This window comes from the organism of the source record quoted next, unplaced genomic scaffold (assembly GCF_019419815.1).
Source record: "Pyrus x bretschneideri cultivar Hongxiangsu unplaced genomic scaffold, Pyrus_bretschneideri_v1 Contig14, whole genome shotgun sequence".
Lineage (NCBI taxonomy): Eukaryota > Viridiplantae > Streptophyta > Magnoliopsida > Rosales > Rosaceae > Pyrus > Pyrus x bretschneideri.
This window is the reverse complement of record NW_025999435.1, coordinates 7,352,427-7,373,917: the sequence shown is the minus strand read 5'-3', so window position 1 is coordinate 7,373,917 and position 21,491 is coordinate 7,352,427. Positions and strand designations below refer to the sequence as shown.

The following is a 21,491-nucleotide window of genomic DNA, read 5'->3' as shown; positions in this document are numbered from 1 at the left end:
AATATAAAAAAAACAGCTCAAAGAAAATTGAACTAATTATTTGAAAAGTTGCACCGAGATTACTCCCACATAGTACTACGATTTAGTTGTATTTATCTTCATTTATACCTAAATGTCTTAGGTTTTATTTTCGCCAAAGATGATTTTAAACTACATTATTGTTAATTGATTATAAAACTTAATCAATTCTCCACCTTTTGTTATAAATAAATATAGTTTGTTAAAAAAATAAAAATACAACAAGTTCCGGGTAAAACAGAAACATAGAATTTTCCGTTTTCCTCTGAAAAAACAAATCAGTCTAGAAAGAAAATAAACTGTGAAGAAGAGATCAAGTCTTTTCGTTTCTCATTCTCTCTCCTGCTTCTGTTCCTCTCTCTCTCTCTCTCTCTCTCCCTCTCCCCTCCATTCGGCCAACACGTCATCGCCGCCCCTAAAAATCAAAATCCCATTCCCCTCCCCGTCTAACTTCCACTTGAAGAAACCAAAGAAAAACATTTCCCCTTTCTCTCTCCTCCCACCTCCGCCACTTCGCGATATCTCTCTCCTTCCCGTCTCCGACTCTTTCTGCCAGCGAATCGATCGGCCTGGAAAGGAAGGGAAGGAGAAAAAGCGCGGACCATGTCGTTCTCTGACACCGACTCCTCGTCGTCCTACGGCGGCGACTACAAGAATTTCAAGCAAATCACCCGCGACCGTGAGTTCCCTCCCTCTCTCCTCACTCGCTTTCGTTTCAATTCCACTTCAATTTCTCTGATTATTAGTTTAATTAATACTAGCATCTTAATCAAGCTCTAAGCTGATGAATTCGTAGTGTAATTGGTTCAGAAACTTATTGGTTACTGAACAATTTTAGTGATTAAGTAATTGGCAGTAGAAGCTACAACTTCAATGATTTTTTGGAGTTAGTAATAATCCGTGAGGTTCCATCGAAAAATCAATTGCCAATATGAGGAGTAGCCAACTTAACTATAAGCTCATGCAAGGTCCCCCTCGTAGGATTTATTCTCAACACGCCCCCCCTTACGTGACGTGAATTTTTAAGACAACACAAACGGGGTGATATGAAGCGCGTGTGGCCGTTGAGCTTCACATGTGGGGCAATTTGCTCTAATACCATGATGAAAGTTGAGCGTCTACCATAAAACCAATTAGTAATATGGGGAAAGTTGAGCTTTCACCATAAAACCAATTAGCAATATGAGGAGTAACCCAACTTATTCATAAGCCCATACAAAGTCCCTCCTCCCTTTAATGTAGGATTGATTCTCAACATCTGTGACTACAATTAGTAATCGCAAATACTCAGATGGATGAACTGTACGGTGAGAATGAGGTAGCTACGTTATTGGGATTTCGGTAGGCCGGGAAAAACCAAATTATGCGTGCAATGTGGGAGGAGCACTGATCCTCTGCGGTGCAATGTGCAGCAGCTAGGCTGGTTTTTGTAACGGTGGAGATATAGCAGTTCAAAATGTTTATTTTTTGGGCGGGGTTGACCAGCTTGTTCTAGATATGGACCAAGATCACTCTGTTACTGTTGTTTATAATTGATGGTGATTTGTTGTTGCATTGCCATTTTGTGACTGATTTTTCGAAATTTTGTGTTTAGGATTGTTAATTGAAATGCTTCGGTCTTGCAAAACGGGGGACTCAACAGCAACCTGGAAGGTAAATGCAACTGGTATTATGATGTCACTTGTGGCACAAATTTTATATACGTAATTTTTTGTGATTATAAGTTTATGTTCGGATAATAAGAAGTGCTTACATGTGTTCCAGGGATTATAGGATCTAGGAATGGGCTACATCTATTAGGAAAGTATTCGTTTTGTAACACTCGTAGTCATAGACATAATTATGAACTTGGAAAGTTTTTGAACCTCAACAGGAAACACGTGTTGTATGTGCTTATCAAGTGTCTAGTACTTGTTGGGATTTTTCTCGTCTATAATTGATAAAGTACACTATTTTTATCATTATGTACTGTGGAATGGAGCTTGTAAGTGAATGATTTGATCAAGTACTGAATGTACTCTCTAATAGTTGGGAAATATAACAGGTGTATCTCTAGGGTAAAGGAATATTATCTCTCTTTTTATTTGGTGAACCCATTGTCTCTTATAAACTCATGATAATTTTCAATGTGATGATATTCTTCCTTGTGTACTTGCAATTTTTATTTGATTGCTATCCCTGTAGGTACTTATCGTGGACAAACTTACTCTTAAAATAATATCTCACGTGTGCAAAACGTCTGACACGACAGATGAAGGTGTTTCAGGTAAGAATCAAAAGGACTCTCCCTGAGAAATTATACTTTTTATTTTTGGGCATTGTCTTGGTATCTGCTTTCTGGCCAATCTATTTTGTTGCCAGCTGCACAAGAGGATGCTGCATCGTCATGGTATTCGATAATTGTTAGTAGTTATTTGTCAGTCACATTTACCTAACCATATAACAAGGTGCTGCATTTCTTTGGCTATATATCAAAAGGCATTGCACCTCCCAATCTGGTAGCATTTACTAAATGTCTGGTACAGTATTCCACACTATAAAATTGTCAGTGCTACTGTAGAAGCCCTAATTGGAAGCTGCTGACTGGTCACTGCATGGTATTTGATTATTTTTTATTTGACAAGTTACTAAGTTATATCTGTTGTGTAGTGTCGAGGACATGAAATTGATGCAATTTTGTTCTTGGTGTGTGGTGTGGTCAATGAACATGTATTTAAACTTTACATATCATGTGTTTATAGAATTGTGAATAATATGTTGTTGCCATTTTAAGCTGATAACTGGTTGCCCAGTTTTTTGTCTCCCGCTTATTTTCTGAAGCCAGTCATTTAACATGTTGTATTGGTAGATGGGCTTTGTTTTTCATTTGTTACTACAATTCATATTTTCTTGCAGTGGTTGAAGACATAGTTAAGCGAAGGCAGCCAATGCCCTCCAGGGATGCTATATACTTCATGCAGCCTACCAAAGAGAAGTAATTCTTTTTAAATTTTTGTTGGAGAGAGAGGGAGAGAGAACTATAATGTTTTTATTTTTGTAGCATATTAGTAGTATGGTTTCTTAATGAATCTTGTTAGAATATGAAACTATTTCCAGAGAACATCCAAACACTTAGCTTTTGGGAACATTGGTAACTAACAAATGTACCATGACATTAGAGTGAGATCCTACAACTCTACCAATTTATATATGTTTTGGGCTCTTGAAGGCTGGAATGTAGAACAATTATTGTAACACATTTTACAACTTAAGGGTTCGGGAATGGTGACCCGAACAAAACTTGACAAGTCACAAGTTTGAGACTCAAAGTTTGATTGAATTGTTATCTATATTATTAACTTTAGGGTTATCCAGCTATCCTCTGTTCTTACTCCATCTGTTTCCCTGTTTGTGTGGGTGGGGGGGGGAGGAGGAATATTTAACTAAAATTTTCCTTGTTTCTTTCTCATCTCACTGAAATCAAGCATTTCTCACGAGTAAAATGTGAAATAAATTTTTTTTTTCTACTTAATATAATGGCGAAGTGATTGTTTGAATAATTACGTATTCCCTGTTGGTACGTCAGCCATATAGATGGCGGCCGCTCTAACTTTCTCTCTCTGGCGTTAATTTGCAGTGTTATCATGTTCTTGTCAGACATGTCGGGAAGGTCACCATTGTACAGGAAGTATGTGCATAAATATCACTTGCCTTGTTCTAGTTCTTTTTTATTTTTTGTTTTTGAACAAACGATATTATCTACACTAAGGGGGAGGGGGTGGGCTTAAGCCTCACAATGGCCTAGCAATAATGTGATTCAAATTTGCCTTTGGCGAGAATTGAACCTAAGATCTCTCACTTACAAGTGAAGACGATTACCACTAGACCGAAGTACTAAGTGGCGCCTTGTTCTAGTTGATTGTGTGATTTTTATCATATTTAGGTTTGAAGGTTCTAATGGTTCTTTTTTTGTCTTTACAGGGCATTTGTTTTCTTCAGTTCACCTATTTCAAGAGAATTAGTTAGTCAAATCAAGAAGGATGGAACTGTGTTAACTCGGATAGCTAAATTGATTGAGGTTATAGCTCTTTTTCAAACGTATCCTAGATTGATAAGTTTGCAGAACTTTATGTATCAGTCAGTTGTCTTCTTTGTTGTTGGTTAAAAGTAAGTAGATGCTGATTTGGCAAATTTGCAGATGAATTTGGAATATTGTGCAATAGACAGTCAGGTATGTGGTGCTATTGCAGTCAAAGTTTTGGTTTATTTGTAGTCATCATTTTATATTATATCCTTTTCAAAAAAAATTTTATTTTATTTTATATTTAAATTCGGGGTTCATGTGATATTAAGCTTCAACCTTCGTAAAAATTTACAGCAATTTGTTAGAAAAAAAAATTGTTCATGGCTTTTCTCTTTTGTAATTTCTTAGCACAGGCTTTTGTTACCAACAACGAGAGGGCTTTAGAAGAACTTTATGGGGATGATGAGGATTCACGCAAAGGTGTTGCATGTTTGAATGTGATGGCTGCTCGTGTTGCCACAGTTTTTGCTTCGTTAAGGGTACATGTTTTGATGATGTTAAATTTTGATTGAAGTTTTAGTACAGGTTTTCTGAAACATCTATTTGTTTTTTATTTTCTAGGAATTTCCTTTTGTGCGTTATCGAGCTGCAAAGTCACTTGATGCCACCACAATGACCACTTTTCGTGATTTAATTCCTACAAAGCTTGCGGCTGGGATCTGGGATTGTCTCATGAAATATAAAACTACAATTAAGAACTTCCCTGAGACAGAAACATGCGAGTTGCTTATCCTTGACAGATCTGTAGATCAGGTTTTTAGGTGCATGTGTTGGTTATGCGTAGTGGAATTGGCTTTATTATTATAATGAATATTCTCATCTGAATTTTCAGATTGCACCTATCATACATGAATGGACATATGACGCCATGTGTCATGACTTGCTAAATATGGATGGAAATAAGTATGTGCACGAGGTAAGTTGAAATGTCCATTTACATAGATGTGCTTTCAAATTCTGTTTTTTTGTCTCTTTTGGATGCTTTATAAAGGCAATACTTATAGGTTCCAAGCAAAACTGGTGGTCCACCTGAGGAAAAAGTGGTTCTTTTAGAAGATCATGATCCAATCTGGCTTGAGCTTCGCCACACACATATAGCAGATGTATGTCCTGTGTCTATTTGTATTCTTCAGGGTTACACAGGCATAAATTAATTAATTTTTTCCATCACAATGACCTTTGTCAGGCTAGCGAACGACTGCATGATAAAATGACCAACTTCGTGTCAAGGAATAAGGCTGCACAGATCCATGGTTCAAGGTTCGCGTGTATTTATTTGTTAACTATTCTTTTTGTATTTTTAATAAATTCTAATTATGTACTTGTTTTCTAACTTTCTTTTGAGTAATGAATAGCTGTTTAACCCTGTTGTTTTGCCGGAATTTAGATCATGAATGGAATTTGTTTTGCTTTTCCATTAATACACAAACTTTGACTAGTTTGAAGGGAAACATAAGGAATTTATGCACCCTGTTCAATGGGCTGATAGAAATACAGGAGTAGGGCTAACTGTGTAACTTCTCTTCCGATTCAATCATTCCATCGTTCTGGTCAAACAAACAGAGCCTAACTGTGTAGTGGCTCACAATATTTTCCTGTTCTGTTGTTCATAACTGGGTAGGAGTGCTTCTGGTTAAAACAAGGACCAGCTCAAGAAATTTGATGTCCATACATCCTTGATTTGTGCAAATCATTGTTACATGATGAAGATATGTGTGCCTCATATCATATGTAGTTCATTGATGCAAGGAATCTCTCCTCGTAGGGTCTGCCAACTTGACTTTTTTTTGTAACAGACTCATGGTTTAGTACAGCTAAACTCTGGTGCTGAGCATTTTGATTTTTTAAGTAGAAAGCTCATAATATGCGTAAACTATATGTAGTGAAGCCCATATATGTTATAATTCTGAACTTCCCTCTGGATCTTGTTCTTTGATGTATCCGGCAGTAGACTAAACTTAGCAAATAGAGAATAACTTGAAACACACAAGGAACTTTTGCCTAAGTCCAGTTGTGATTTCTAGGTAGAGAAACCATGGCTGCTTTGATTATTAATGGAGTATACAGTGCTTTTGCAACCCTAGAACTAACCCCTCTTTTCTCTCGGCGTTCTGTTTTATCCACTGCTTTTCATCCTTGCCGCACCCTATTTATAAGTATAGGGTGTGGTTTACATGCCTATTTTCTGATTAGCTTTCATATTCTATATGGGATAGGAAGGTACACTTTATTTCCTATTCCAATTAGGCATCTAGAATTCCTAATCTAAATTCTAACTTAATTCTTTCCTAGTCCTTATAGAATAAGAATCTGTGCACCTCAGCTTTCCTAATACAATCCTAAACAAAATAGGACTTTAACCTTGACGAGCCAATTCCTAACAATATATGCGTCATATAAAGTTACTATTGTAAGATTGAATGAGCTGCATGCGGTGGGGTTATTGTATGAAGGGTAATAAAAATGTTATTTGGGCCCTGCTAAAAAATCTTGGATTACTTACATCCTCTAAAATTATTCATAATGTTACTTTCTGTATCCAAGAAAAAGAATATGAGACTTGCTCTTTTAGGAAACATTTATTATTTTCGTGCTTGTGTTTTTTTTCTATAGATATTAACTTAATCAACATCATTTTTTTGTTTAAATTTTTGAAGCTTATGCAAGTCTATTTGGTATGCCAGTTCGTGTTGTGTTCTATTTCTCACCTAAATGTTCATGTGTTATATAGAGATGCTCGTGAACTATCTACGAGGGATTTACAAAAGATGGTTCAAGCATTGCCACAATATAGTGAACAAATCGACAAGCTCTCCCTTCACGTAGAGGTTAGTTCATTTGAAGTATCTGTTTGATGCGCTAAATTCCAACAAGTCAAAATTCAAAATTTTGGTTAAAGGAATTTATGAAGACAACTCATAAACAGTGTGACCATTGCTGTAGTTCATTGTAATCAATTAGTTACGAAAATTCTTAAACAGAAAATACCTGTTAAGTCAACGACTTTTATACATGGAGACATATTCATGTGGCCACCCTTTTGCCTCTTGAATAAATGTCGTCCAAATCTCATATTTATTTTCCTCTTTTTGCTCTTTTTCCACCTTAATGTTTCCACTGTCCCATTGTAAAAGATTTGTCTTTGGATGAGGCTTCATTTTTAAGCAAACCAAGAGAAGCAATAAAGTAACTCAATTTCTTGTTTTCACAGCAAATACAATTAAAAATTTAATGGATGGAGTAAGATTCATACCAGAAGTGATAGCATATTGAATAACTGAAAGAAAATTTGAGCTGTCAGCTTTGGACATGGAAATCATGAGTGTAGGCAAATATTATTTTATTTCTCCAGATTGCAGGAAAAGTTAACAGAATTATCCGGGAGCTTGGGCTTCGAGAAGTTGGGCAGCTGGAGCAGGATCTTGTTTTTGGAGATGCGGGCATGAAAGATGTGATCAATTTTTTGACGACAAAAGAGGTAAGAAACTATATAAGTATATATTAGTGTGCAAGAAAAATTGTCATTATGTTCTGTAAACCATACATACCATTTTTATGCAGGATACAACTGGTGAAAATAAGTTGCGATTGTTGATGATTCTTGCAGCCATTTATCCTGAGAAATTTGAAGGCGAGAAGGGTCTCAATTTGATGAAGGTTGGTACCAGCTGAGGTCAATCAGTGTGTCTAATCTCATTCAAGTGGTTACTGTGGTGCTTTTTTTGTTTTCAGTTAGCAAAATTATCACCCAATGATATGAATGCTGTGAATAATATGAGACTGCTTGGGGGAGCACCAGATAACCAAAAAAGCACTGGGGCTTTTTCTCTGAAGTTTGACATTCATAAGGTGAATGTTTACAGAATCTTTGAGAGTTCTTTCAATCGTTCAATCAATATCTAACAAGGGGCTATTCAATTTTCAGAAGAAACATGGAGCTAGGAAAGAACGTCCAAGTGAAGGAGAAACATGGCAGCTTGCACGCTTTTACCCAATCATAGAGGTACCCCTCCCTTTTGGTTATTTTGTAGCCTACTTAGTCTATATGGGTGAATGGTCTGGGTATTGATAAATGTCGTGATTAGAACAGCCATATAGAGTTATGTTGGTATATGTTAACTCTTCCAATTTGCCTGTCAAATATCTCGATTCCTGTTTTTGAGACGGCCAAAATAAAATGTAACTGAGTTGCCTCTCAGTTAAATTGATGGCCATGTTCTTGAAGCTTTTTGATTTCTATCACAAAAAATATTAGTACTGGTAGTAATGGTATATATTTAATTGCTAACTGTAATGAGAAGGCATCTAATTATTGAATTATTGTGTGGTTCAAAATTATTGAATTATTCTAAGTAGAAGCTGTTATCTTCTTGAGGGTGTAGCTTCTAGCAAATTGGAGTGTTTGTAATCTGGGCTGCTGCATTCCGTCTCTTTTCTTTGTAATGTACTCTTGGTATTTTAGTGGGGCATTCACGTGACATTTTCTGGTGAAACTTGCATATAGATATGTTGTATGTAAATACTCGTCCCATTGAATATGCACAGCATGCTACCTAGCGACTGCTATAGAAAGAGCAATTAAGGGCTCCGTCTTAGTCTTCATAACATATCATGAAACTTAGTTTCAATGATTGTACGAGTAATCAATTACCAATCATCTCTTTGTTCAGGAACTTGTAGAAAACCTTAGTAAAGGTGAACTGTCAAAGGAAGATTATCCATGTTTGAATGACCCAAGTCCAACTTTTCACGGGAGGTCACATGTCTCGGCAATAAATCATCCTCCAGTTGCTCATTCAATGAGATCAAGACGGACACCAACATGGGCCCGGCCTCGAAATTCTGATGATGGGTATTCAAGGTATCTTGTCACTCTACTTCATGGCCAAGAGTTCCTCATAATTAAAGCGTCCCTTATAATTAGAGCTACCTTTTGGACTGTTGCATTATGGAAATCTTCCATAAGTAGCTACTCTGAGTGCCGCTTGAATGATTTATTTTAACTATTCTCTCCTTCTGCATCCATAGTGATCCAGTATTACGGCATGCATCGAGTGATTTCAAAAAGATGGGCCAGCGCATATTTGTAGTTATAGTAGGTGGGGCTACTAGGTCCGAGGTATGAACATGTTCCACTTGTCCCTAAATGAAGTTGCGGTTCTCTCCTTTTCTAGCTTAGTGAGCTTATAAGTTGTTTCATTTCAGCTTAGGGTTTGCCACAAGCTCACATCTAAACTGAAGAGGGAAGTTGTTCTAGGCTCCTCATGTCTCGAGGATCCTGCTTCTTTTATTGCGGTAATCCATTTTAGTTTTAATCCGTAACATGCTTGAATCTGAGACGAACTCTCCTTCTTTCTCCCCTAACAAACTTTTTTTTTCTTTCGAAAATGTTGCAGAAACTAAAGAGGATGACGGCACATGAGCTCTCTTTGGATGATCTGCAGATATGAAAGTAGAATCCACAGGAAAGGCTGGGAATGACATTCAGACCGTTACCAGTTCAAGCTGTATTCATAGATGCGTGCTGGTTGTATCCATATTCTTTTCATCTGACCCTTTCTCAACATTCAATGTGAAAAACGCTACCATTTGATACCGGTAGGGGCGCTCTAGATATTCTTGAAGGATCCATTTCGGGTTTCTGCCGCCGGCTCCATGTTGGTTTTGTGAATGTGTATGATAATTTGCATGCTGAGTTGAATCCAAGTTACAAGCACTACTTCTAGGACAGATGAATTGAAACCAGACAATAATAAACTGTCTAATTCATTAAAACACAACATAAACAAAACAAAACAAGCGAAAAATATCAAATAATGTAACATCATTGCGCTCGTATATCAATCAATCTACCACGGCCAAGCGTTTGATACTCTTTGCCAGAGATAGCTGCTGGCTTGTTCCAGGACATGGTTTGGGCTGATTTCTCCTTCCTTGTCCAACAACTTAGCCAAACTGTTGGAGAAGCCACTCGATATTGACACCCCTGGCCGTGTTAGAGGCATCACCGGCTTCGCCGGATTGTAATCTGACAGTTCAAAACACACCATACGCGGCAGAGTTTATATCACAAATGGTTTTTGAAATTGACCTAAACTATCAAAGATAGTTCCTGAAATTGAAAATCGATCAATATAGTCCCCGTAATCTGACAGTTCAAATCAATGTGATCATTCTGTTACAATTGTGTCAAAATTTCTGTTATATGTTGATGTGACACATAAATAGGGCGCATAAGATGTAAGAGTTTTTATCACAAATCGTCCCTGAAGTTAACCCACATGTTCAACATGGTTCCTAAAATTGAAAATCAATCAACTAGTCCCTGAAAATAAGTGTCACAAATCAATGTGGTCATTTTGTAAAAAATCCTATTATGTGCTGATGTGGGTTTAATAATTAATTAAAAAAGTTGTCAAAACACCTTTTTGCACAATGAGATTATCTCAAGGCAGAGCTTGCCGTTCTCCATGTCACTAAGATCACTGGGAGAGCGCCCAACAACCTCTCCAAGATAAGGTTGTGACGTTGTCTCACCCAAATGTTCACGGTGGAGTCACAAAAGTCGCCACCAATCCAAGCCATCGCCAAAGATGGTCTTGATCCTGGTCTAATTCGATGGAGGGTGCGAAGGGTGTAAAGATGGGAGTATTAAGAATTTTCTTTTTCATAGACAAGACGACAAAGGCTACCATAGAGGGAGGTAGAGGAGTATGGGTTGGGATCATAGGTGTTTGTGGGACCGAGTTTCTAGGTTGACAACTTTTTTAATTAATTATTAAATTTATTATACCTATTTCCAATTCTTTTGTTATTTAGTTTGACTTGTGGGTCCATTTATGTGTTACAACAAAACATAACAATTTTTTATTTATTATAGAATTACGATGGAAAGACCTCATTGATTTGAAACATTTATTTTAGGACTACATTGATCGATTTCAATTTCATGGACCATCTTAATAGCGTGGGTCAATTTTAGGACCATTTCTAATACAAAAATGACTTGTGGGACCCACTTATGTGCGATCCATTTATGTGCCACACCAACACAAAACAGAATTTTTGACATGATTGTGACAGAATGACCACATTGATTTGTGACACCTATTTTCAAGGAATATATTGATTGATTTTCAATTTGAGGGACCACTGTGATAGTGTGGGTCAATTTCAGGGACTATTTGTGATATAAACCCTATGCGGCACCGCATCCTCGTAACCTTTCTCCCTATACTTGCTATGCATTGCCTTATAATTAGCCTCCCAATTGCCTTGGGCCACATGATCAACATAAGTACCTTGTCTATCATCTGCTCTGGCTTCAAGTTCGCGTTCATCGTATCAAGAGCACCAAATCAAACACCCCTCAAAGTCAATTACTTGTATCAACTTTTTTGTTGAACTTGACCATCTTTTCTTTCCACAACTCCTCACTCAATTCAGACAATAGAAGTCTCAAAGCAACCTACATCTCGATAGACGCCTTGCTCAGGTACCGTGGGCTGACATCGCACACAGGCAAGCAGTTTCTCAACTTGCCTTGCTTTAAGTAGGTTTCTCCGTCATTGTCTTCCATTGAAGTTTAGCCGCTCGGCCAAAGTTCTAATGGTACACATAACCTATGATCTCGTGGGTAAGCAAAGCATCTGCGACAATCAGGTGCTTGCCAATGGCTATAACTTGTTGACATGAGTCTTTATTGTAAATATTCTAAGAGTCTTATATTTGGTAGGACTAGTATTTGTAATTGATTGTAATCGTTTGTCATTAGTTTACTTATGGAATAAGGCATGTGTGCTATACATTGTAAACCATAGAGGATTTAATAGTATTGATTCAAACATTCAGCCATATACATATCTATTTGGCATCAAGAGCGTAGTTCTATAAAAATCATTTGTGATGCGGTTGTATCTCTTGCCTAGCATTGTAACCTTTGCTGTTGCCATACCCTACTATTTTGTGTGTTATTACAATGGCGAATATAGATTGGATTTTGGATTCTAGGTGCAACGTATTATATGACCTATGAAAAAAAACTTTTACTATCTATGACACATCCTTATAAAAAGTGTGTGGCAACTGCCAATGGTATTACAACTCCTTTTGTTGGAGCGGGAACAATATGTCTTACACCATCTCTTTTCTTACGCCATTGTTTATTAGTTCCATCATTGTCCCATTACTTATTGTCTATAACAAAAGCCACAAAACAATTGAATTATGTTGTATTGATTTATCTTTTATTTTACTTGCTTCATGCTATTCAGACAAGGAGATCATTAGGTGTGACACTATGAGAGGGGCTATATTATGTGGATTACGTGGTTCCTAAAAGAGCTAATTTGATTCATGCGTTGCGTGATAGTAATCTACAAAATTTATGGTTAATGCATGGTCGTTTGCAGCATGTATCTTTTGGCTATTTGAAGCATATGTTGCCTAGTTTATTTAGTGGTATGAAAGACTCCGAATTAAAATTGTGAAGTATGTATTTTAATTTAGAGTCATTGTGCTTATTTTCTTCAAGTATGAATAAAAGGGTATTTCTGTTTGCGCTATTATACATTGATGTGTGAGGGCCTTCCCTATTAATAGTACTTATGGATTGATGATTTGAATGATCTACGTTGGTTAGATTGTACTTTAGGAGAGAAAGGGAGGATGTAATAGTCCAACAACTTAACAAACATCACAACCCAGTTCGACAGGACTACCTAAAATACCATTCTAGTTCGACATGATTGTACTAAGAGTACTAACCCAGCTCGGCAAGTTTCTACTGAAAGTACTAACACATTTCAGCAGGATTGTACCAAACAACCTAGCCCAGTCCAATAGGACTATATTGAATAGCCTAGCTTTTTTAGCAAAAAACAACTAGGCTGCAGTAGAGGCAAGCCCCGCTTCATCTTCTATAGTAGCCCCTCACTTTTTGATATTTTAATAACTCAACTAATCCTAATATTGTTGTGAGTACATATAAGTTACCTTTGAGACAGAATCGAGGTGTTCCACCTGATAGGTTCTCTCCAGAAGGAAATGTGAGGTATCCAATGGCCAATAATGTATCTTATGAGCGCATTCTACCTGAACAGAAAGCACTGGTAAATCATATGGAGGCCATTAATATTCCAACTTAGGTGGAAGAAGCTTTATGATGCCCTAAGTGGATACAATCTATAGATGAAGAAATGTTCGTGTTATAAAAAAAATAAAACCTGGGAGATAGTACCATTACCTCAAGGGAAGAAACTGTTGGCTGTGGTGGGCATTTACAATTAAGAGTAAATTACACAAAATTACCTCAACTATTGGATCAACCATAGTTTCATACCTTATCTTTATAACATTTCAATGTCATACCTTACCTTACGAATTTGTTGCCATGTCATACCTCTATCAGGTTTCTGTCAAGTCCTCCGTTAAATGCTGACGTGGCTTGAGGCAGGGCCCGCTCCCTGGGCCAACTAGATTAAAAATTAATTAAATATTAAAAAAAATAAATCATTTAAATATTTTTGTTAAAATAGTGGGACCCACCCCTACTAATAAGAGTATATTTATGCGACTTCGTTAGCTTAATTGCTCACATTTACTTAGTTTCTATTTATTATAGTGATTTAAGTTATTTTCGTGTGTTTGTAGGTCCAATTGGCTAAAGTGGTAAGAAAGTGAATTTTGGAGCAGTTTTGGGCTTGGAATGGATAACACATACATGGAGTAAGGCGGATAGACGGATTTGAAGTTCAAGAAAGGCTAAGAATATACTAAAGAGATGGAAGAATTAATTTAAGACAAAGAATATATGGAGCCCAGCATGAAAGAAGGAAATAAGAGCCAAACTACCTTATTTTGTCTTAGTTAATCCTAATCCTTCTCTACCTAAGTTCCAGCTATTAGGGGGTCCCTAATTAATTTAGGACACCTAAATATATGTTTCTAGAAGTCCTAATCCCATTCCTAAAGGGAGCCGCACCTTTTCCCTTCTAGAACACCCTTTCCCTTGCCGCAAATCACTTTCCCTTTCTCTCTAGGTCTTGCCGCATATTTCCTTCCCTTTTCCTCTTGGATTTTGACATTTAATTACCCTTTTTCCTTGAGGATTTGGAGAGCAAATCTTTCCTAAAATTATTTAATTAATGCCTTGCCTTCTTTCCTTATTATTAGTTTTCTGCAGCACATAAGGGACATAACCATACAACCATTCAATCATCCATCCATTACACACACAATTCCACACCATACATCCCATCATACACACACACACACCTTGTGCTGCAACTTTTCAAGGAAAAAGGAGAGAAGACCCTTGGAGCTGTGCCTGCCATTCAAGCTTTGGATTGTTGGAACGTTCTTAGGTGTATTCTATCTTTCATTTTCAATGTTTAATTTAAGTTATCTTTGTTTAAGTGCGAACATGAGGAACTAAACTCATTTTAGCTAGAGAAGAATTCAAAGCCATGAACATATATGTGATATGAATTGATTTCATCCAATTATTGTTTCGTAAAACATGAATGTAATTTGCTTAACTGCTTGATTGATAACTTATTCTTGTATGTTGATTGAGGGTGCACACTTAGTTTGCATGCATGAATTTGATGCTAAAATATAAGGGATTTTCACCTAATCGTTATGAACTTATATTTCAAGTAGTGGAGGTCGCTAGTCACGATCGTGTTAAGTAAATTCTTGGCAGGAGTATCATGCTTTTCATAGTTACGAATGCCTCGTCTGCTTATGATTTTCATAGAGCTTAATGATCTTTGATATGTATCTCTATCATGTTGTTCATATAGGGAACTTGATAAGAATAATTTGATTGCGTCGCTGAGTCCAATTCAATGAAATTAGGAAAATTTGATGGTTAATTTGTGCAGTTCATGGTTAACTTGGGCATTGTCATTCATGGTTTATTGGAATCATAATTGGAAATCGATTCGAATGCATATGTGTCATGTGTGGAGATGAACCCTTTAGCTAGCCTATCACCCATTAATTCACCCAAATTCGTGTCAAGTTACTTTGTTTCTGCAATCTGTTTGTTTAAGTTTTAAATTCGTCAAACCCAATCCCCCCTTTAATATTTCATGTTTACTTAGTTAGAACTTATTTAATTTTGTTTCTTTTAGTGTTTTGAGTCAAAGTTGAGTTAGAATTCGTCCAAAATCATTCTTAGTTTCTGTTTTGAGTCAATTTGCTTGTTTTATGCTGTTTTGAGTCATTCAAGTTTGTTTTGAGTTATTAAAGTCTAATTTTCTATTTTTGAGTTTAGTTTAGTGTAATTGAGTCTAATTTGAGTAGATTAGCAATCCCTCCTAATCCCCGGCCTAGAACGATCCCTACTTATCCATACTACAATTGTCAAAAAGTGGGTTTAATTTGTGTGCTATTATATATCACATCACCTACAAACCCATCACCCTCACTCTTCTTCCCCAGCCCACTCGAGGACATCAACCTTGCTTTCTCCTCCCTCACCTAGACTTCATCCAAAGCCCTATATGCCACAATCACAACCATTTTACACAAATCTTACCAAATTAATCACTTTTTAGTTGAAAATTCTAAAGTTGATCTCATTGTGTAAACCTCATCCACCATTTCTTCTTCTTCCCCTTACTCTGTTGCTATCCTCCTCTTCCTTACACTTTCCTCGCCATCAAGTCCCATATCAACAACCAAAAATATTCTTCAAGTCACCCAGTACACTCAGAACCTGAAAATCGTCGTGGTTCAATATCATTGAGTTGTTCTTGAACATGAAGATGAGCTCTGCCGATGAGTTGTTCTTCGACGGCAAGATTCGACCTATAAAGCTCACGACGTACCAGGAAAAGCCCCAAATTAAAGACCCAAAAATTCTCTCTCAAGCTGGTCCAACACCTCCGCCACCCACCATTGCCGATGGTATAACATCTCCGCTCACTACGCATAAATTTTCCAGAATTTGGCTCTATTTGGATCTCAAGCCGAAAATTGGGGAAGACAAGGGGGATTGGGTTGGGTTCGAGCTCGTGAGAGGAAGAGATTTGGTGGCATTTTGCCATAAACTAGGTTGAAAGAGGGGTCAGCATGGCAAGATTGGAGAGGGAGAAAAGGGAAGGAGGGATGAAGTTGATAGGTTCAAACTCTTACCTCCGTTTCTCTAACTTGCAAGTAATCTAGCAACAATAATGGAGGTGGGAAAGAGGAGGGCGATAAAGAGAGAGACCTGGAAGTTCATGTAAAATTATATTTTTCATGTTCAAATGATCGTTGTGGATAGTTTGGCAAGGAATGGGAGGAGAGGAACAGAGGGAAGGGGAGTCGAAGAGATGGCGGAGGAGAGGTTAGGGTGACTAGAGATGGGGTGAGGTCGATGTCTAGGGTGAAATGGGCATAAGGGTGAGGCTGATGGGTTTGTAGGGGATGGGTCCCACCTTTGTTTTAATAAAACTATTTAAATGATTTTATTTTTTTAATTTTTTAATATTTAATTAATTCTTTAATCTAGTTGGGCCAGGGAGTGGGCCCTACCTAAAGCTGACACACCCCGACCGAGATCAGGGCATGCTAGCCGTCACGTGAAGGTAACATAACCATGTGCATAGTGCGGAAGCTAAGAATAATAATAAAAGTACGAATAAATAAAAACTAAGCTATACACTAAGTAGATAACATCCATGTGCAAGCGTAAGTGTGAAAAACAATATTCAGAGCACGGAAGACCTAGTGCAGTCCGGGAGAAACAAACACTAAATAAACACACCCAAAGGTGGTCCTACACTGGTGATAATCTGTCAGATATGCCGTGAATCCCTCGAGAGCCACTAACAGAGCTATCCAAACTAGAACTTGGAGGGGCGCAAAACAGAAAACAAAGCTTTTCAAAATCATTTCAATATCAAAAGTACTAACCCCTCGCCGTAAAACCTGTATAATTTCCCAGAAAATAGAATATACACAAATATAAAATCATGCTCAGAAATGCAAGTACTCAGGTAATGTCAATTAATGTCATGTAATCTGTCAGCCGGAGTCACCTAACGTGACCTGTACGGCTGAATCTAGAGCTCAAATCCACAACTCACTAACTATACCTGCACACGAGTCGGAACCACCTAAAGTGGTCTGTACGACAGGACTGAGTGTAAATAAATAAGCTTAAGTGTTACGATCACGTGAAGACTGGGCGAATAATCGCGGGTCACCTACGAGTCGGAACCACTTATAGTGGTCTGTACGACAGGACTGTGCACCTAACTTGGATCCAAGATGAGCATGTGGTGCGGGAGGTGAACATCACTTGAAGGACTATGCCCTACTCTGGGCGGGAGCACTAACACTGGGGGTGTAGGTTATGAGCTCTCTATGCATCTCAAATCACTACTAAAGACAACGTAAACCATAACTTACCTGCACTTACCTGTGTCCGCAACACCAAACATATATATATGCAACTACTAATGCATAATTAAATAGGCAAACGCAAAGCATGGCATTTAAAACATATAAACGTTTCATTTCATTTTCTGGGAAAATCACAAGTATATAGGTATATACGGAAAACCAAAAGCCCACTCACTAGTATGTAGAAGGGTCGTAACCCCCTTGCCTCGAGTGACTCCGCTCGTCCTCGAGATAGGTCTCACCTATATGCGAAACAACTATAAAAACGTTAATTTAAAGCACATAACCCAAACTAGGTAAAAACTTCTCATACAATGCTCAAATGGGGTGTATGAATACACCAACATGATCTACTCAACCTTACAAACATCCCTATATTTTAAAATAATTTTTCTGACACCGGACGCACCCCCACGCGCGGCCAAGGCACGGCCACTAGTGCCGCCCACGCGTAGGCACGTGCCTGGCACACTGACGGCGTCAGTTAACGCCATCAGGAATATTCCGTTATGTTTGACAGATTCCGTTAAAGTTAACCTAACGCCGTTAGGAATATTCCATCTAAACTGACGGAATATTCCGTCGTCTTCTCCAGCCAACCTTCGGCGCCGTCGTCGTCGCTGGAAAACTAAGAAAGTTTCCAAACTTCATATCTCACTCGTTTTTCACCCAAATTTCACGAAATTGGTACCAAAATGAAGCTTACAACTAGAGGAACAAATCTTACCACTTTCAAGCACTAAAACCAATGGAATCTCGCTGGAAAAACTCCACCAAATCCGGCCAAACCTACAACTCACAATCCTGACGTCCAAAACCTTCAAATGAACCACCCTGAGCTTCCTAAGGACCACACCAAGCTTCCTACAAACTTGAAATTCCCAAAAACACATGAATTTACGTGTGCATGAACAGTACTCCGAAGTGAACCTCTCGGGTTCGACATGAAAACGAAGGTTCCTTACCTGAAATGGGTATGGTTGAACTCCTAAGAACCCCACGAGCACAAATGTATAGTTTTCTTCCTCGATCTACCACGTTTTCAAGCACTTTGGTTTTTGTCCGTACAAACTGATGAAGAAGAGAGAGAGAGAGAGACAGGGATACAGGATAGAGAGGGTCAACAGGAGAGGGTGATGAGAATGATGATGGATGTGTGGCTGAGATGCAACCAACCAAGTACCCAAAGCAACCACACAAACAACAATTATCCATTAGGGGAAAAACCATCATTTCACCCCTACGGTATGAAAAATCTGGGACGGGCTGTCACAAAAGCCACGTCAGCATTTAAAGGAGGAATTGATAGACAAACTAACGGAGGTATGACATTGCAACAAATTCGTAAGATAAGGTATGACATTGAAATGTTTTAAAGATGGGGTATGAAATTGTGGTTGGCCTAATAGTTGAGGTAGTTTTGTGTAATTTACTCTACAATTAAATACAAGAATAACAAATTTATTGATAGATACAAAACAAGGTTGGTGGCCAAAGGGTATACTCAAACGTATGGTAGAGATTACTAAGAGACATCTTCTCCGGCAGCGAAAATGAATACGGTACGCGCTTTGATTTCTTTAGCTGCGAATATGGATTGGCCTCTTAAACATTTTGATGTGAAAAATGCATTCCTTAACGGGAACTTGGAAGAGGAAGTGTGTTTGGTGCTCCCATCAGGTTACAGTGCGAGTGGTAATACTGGGGTGTGTAGATTGTGCAAAACTTTCTATGGATTTAAGCAATCATGCCATGCATGGTTTGATAGGTTTACTCAAGTAATGAAGAAATATGGGTATTGCCAGAGTTATTCAGATCACGCTTTATTCGTGAAGTGTAGATGTGGTAAAATAACGGCTTTAATTATTTCTGTGGATGATATGATTATTATTGTAGATAATTTAGAGAGATTCAGAGGTTATAGTAAAATCCTGCATCTGAATTTGAGATGACAAATTTGTGTGACTTTAAGTACTTTCTCAGAGTTGAGGTTGCCTGCTTTACTAAAGGTATATTTTTGTTTCAACAAAAATATGTGTTGGATTTGCTGAAAGAAACTGGCATGTTAGGGTGTAAACTTGTGGATACTCTTATTGTAGAAAAGCATCACTTAGGTATTTATTATGGTCAGGTTGCTGTAAATAATGGTAGGTATCAAAGACTTGTGAGGAGACTAATCTATCTAGCTCGCATTCGTCCTGATATTGCATATGCTGTAAGTGTTATGAATTAGTTTATGCGCTCACCTAGTGAGGATCATATGACTGCCGTAATGCCTATTTTGGCGTACTAGAAGTTTGCACTAGGTAAAAGATATTATAAGGGAGACTTGGACACCTAAGAGTTGAAGATTTTATGGATGCAGACTGTGCTGGAAATATTAATGACAGATGCCCTTCACCTAGGTATTTTACATTTGTTGGAGGTAACTTGGTTATGTGGCACAACAAGAAACAAAAATGGTGTTAAGGTCCGTTGTAGAAGCAACATATAGAGGTATGACACAAGGAATATGTAAGTTTTTTTGGTTATGTAAACTATTGGGATGTCTAGGTTTCAAACCAAAAGAAGCTATGAAATTATAATGTGATAATAAGTATGCAAGGGGAATAACAGATAATCTAGTACAACATGATAAAACAAAAAAAATGTGGAGGTTGATAGACACTTTGTCAAGCAGAATCTCGAAAAGAAGATTATGTCTATATACCATTTGTGAATTCAGAGAAGCAACTAATTGATGTTCTTACTCATGGAGTATCTAGTAGTCTTTCAGGACTTAATTATCAAGTTGGACATGCACGATATCTATGCACCAACTTAAAAGGGAGTGTTGACGTGAGGATTCTAGGAGTCCTATATTTGGTAGGATTAGGATTTCTAATTAATTGTTTTTTTTTTTTTTAATAATTAGTTGCCTTATGGAATAAGGCATTTGAGCCTATATATTGTAAGAAAAACTAATGAAAAGGGTTTCAAATCTTTACATTTTAATAAAAAACCATCCACTAACTTTATTTAATGATAAGGGTGTATACACTGAAAATTCTGGTAACGAATGAAATGAGAATACGTGTATAAAGTAGATTTGTATTGATTTAAATTTGTAGGTTACAATCTCTGTTTACAATTTTCCTCTGATTTAGTCTTCAAATTTGATGTAGATGCGTAGGTTGTTAATCCAAAGGTCGCGATGACTAGATCTTGGACGAACGATTGAACGATTGCTTCAAGTTTTGAGCTTGAAACAATGCGTGGATAGTCTTCACTAGGGCTGCGACAAAGGGAGTGTTGATGTAGAATTTTGTTGATTCAAGGGTCTTGGAGACTTGATCTTGAAATAAATGTTGTTACAAGTTTTGAGCTTGCAACAAAGTCTTGAAGGAATCGGCACGAGTGCTTGAAAGAAAGCTTCGGCTTTGGTTGTGCGTTTTTTGAAGAGAACTTTGGCAGCGTATTAGTCTTCAAAGATTTGTGCAGAGGTTCTTCTTTTGTGAGAATTTCGGCTCTTCAATGTAGAAATTGTCCACCTTATGCTTGTCTTGGGACCTTGTATTTATAGACTTCCAAAGCTTGCCATTGGATGGATTTGGCCTTGATTTGTGTCTTGATTCAGTCCATAGGAGAATTTAGCATGTTTTGTGTCTTAATTTTAGCCACTTTCCCCTATCTTGGCTGAAATTTATAGGCCTTGTTGCCTATTTGTGAGTAATCTTCAATTCTTGCTTGTTTTATGAAGATGCTTTAGCTTTATTTTTGGTTTTGAGAGATTTTGGGCACCTTTTCCATTTTAAGGAGGGATTTCCCCCTTTAGCCGAATTTTGGGGAAGTTTTACACTTCCTTTGCTTGATTTGTGCCACATATCATTGATGACTTGTCCATTTACGATGAGTTATATGCCACGTGGAAAGTTAAGAAAATTAAGTAATTGGTGTAGAAAGTTAAGAAATTGAAGAGATACAAAGAAAATTTGATGAGTATCGAAGAAAATTAAAAGAAGAAAATGTGTTT

At 37.5% G+C, this 21,491-nt stretch overlaps 1 protein-coding gene across 1 annotated transcript; it reads left to right on the top strand.

The window, feature by feature from the left end:
- Positions 1 to 370: 370 nt before the first annotated feature.
- LOC103952292 (SNARE-interacting protein KEULE-like) lies at positions 371 to 9,811 on the top strand. Its single transcript, XM_009363862.3, has 21 exons — positions 371 to 697; positions 1,613 to 1,671; positions 2,203 to 2,284; positions 2,914 to 2,992; positions 3,635 to 3,685; positions 3,979 to 4,075; positions 4,196 to 4,228; positions 4,435 to 4,560; positions 4,643 to 4,834; positions 4,914 to 4,997; positions 5,086 to 5,184; positions 5,268 to 5,341; positions 6,813 to 6,909; positions 7,434 to 7,559; positions 7,643 to 7,738; positions 7,814 to 7,930; positions 8,007 to 8,084; positions 8,752 to 8,942; positions 9,110 to 9,200; positions 9,287 to 9,376; positions 9,478 to 9,811. The coding sequence occupies exons 1-21, from the start codon at positions 622 to 624 to the stop codon at positions 9,529 to 9,531; spliced, it is 1,992 nt and encodes a 663-aa protein (XP_009362137.2). The 5' UTR covers positions 371 to 621; the 3' UTR covers positions 9,532 to 9,811.
- Positions 9,812 to 21,491: the final 11,680 nt, after the last annotated feature.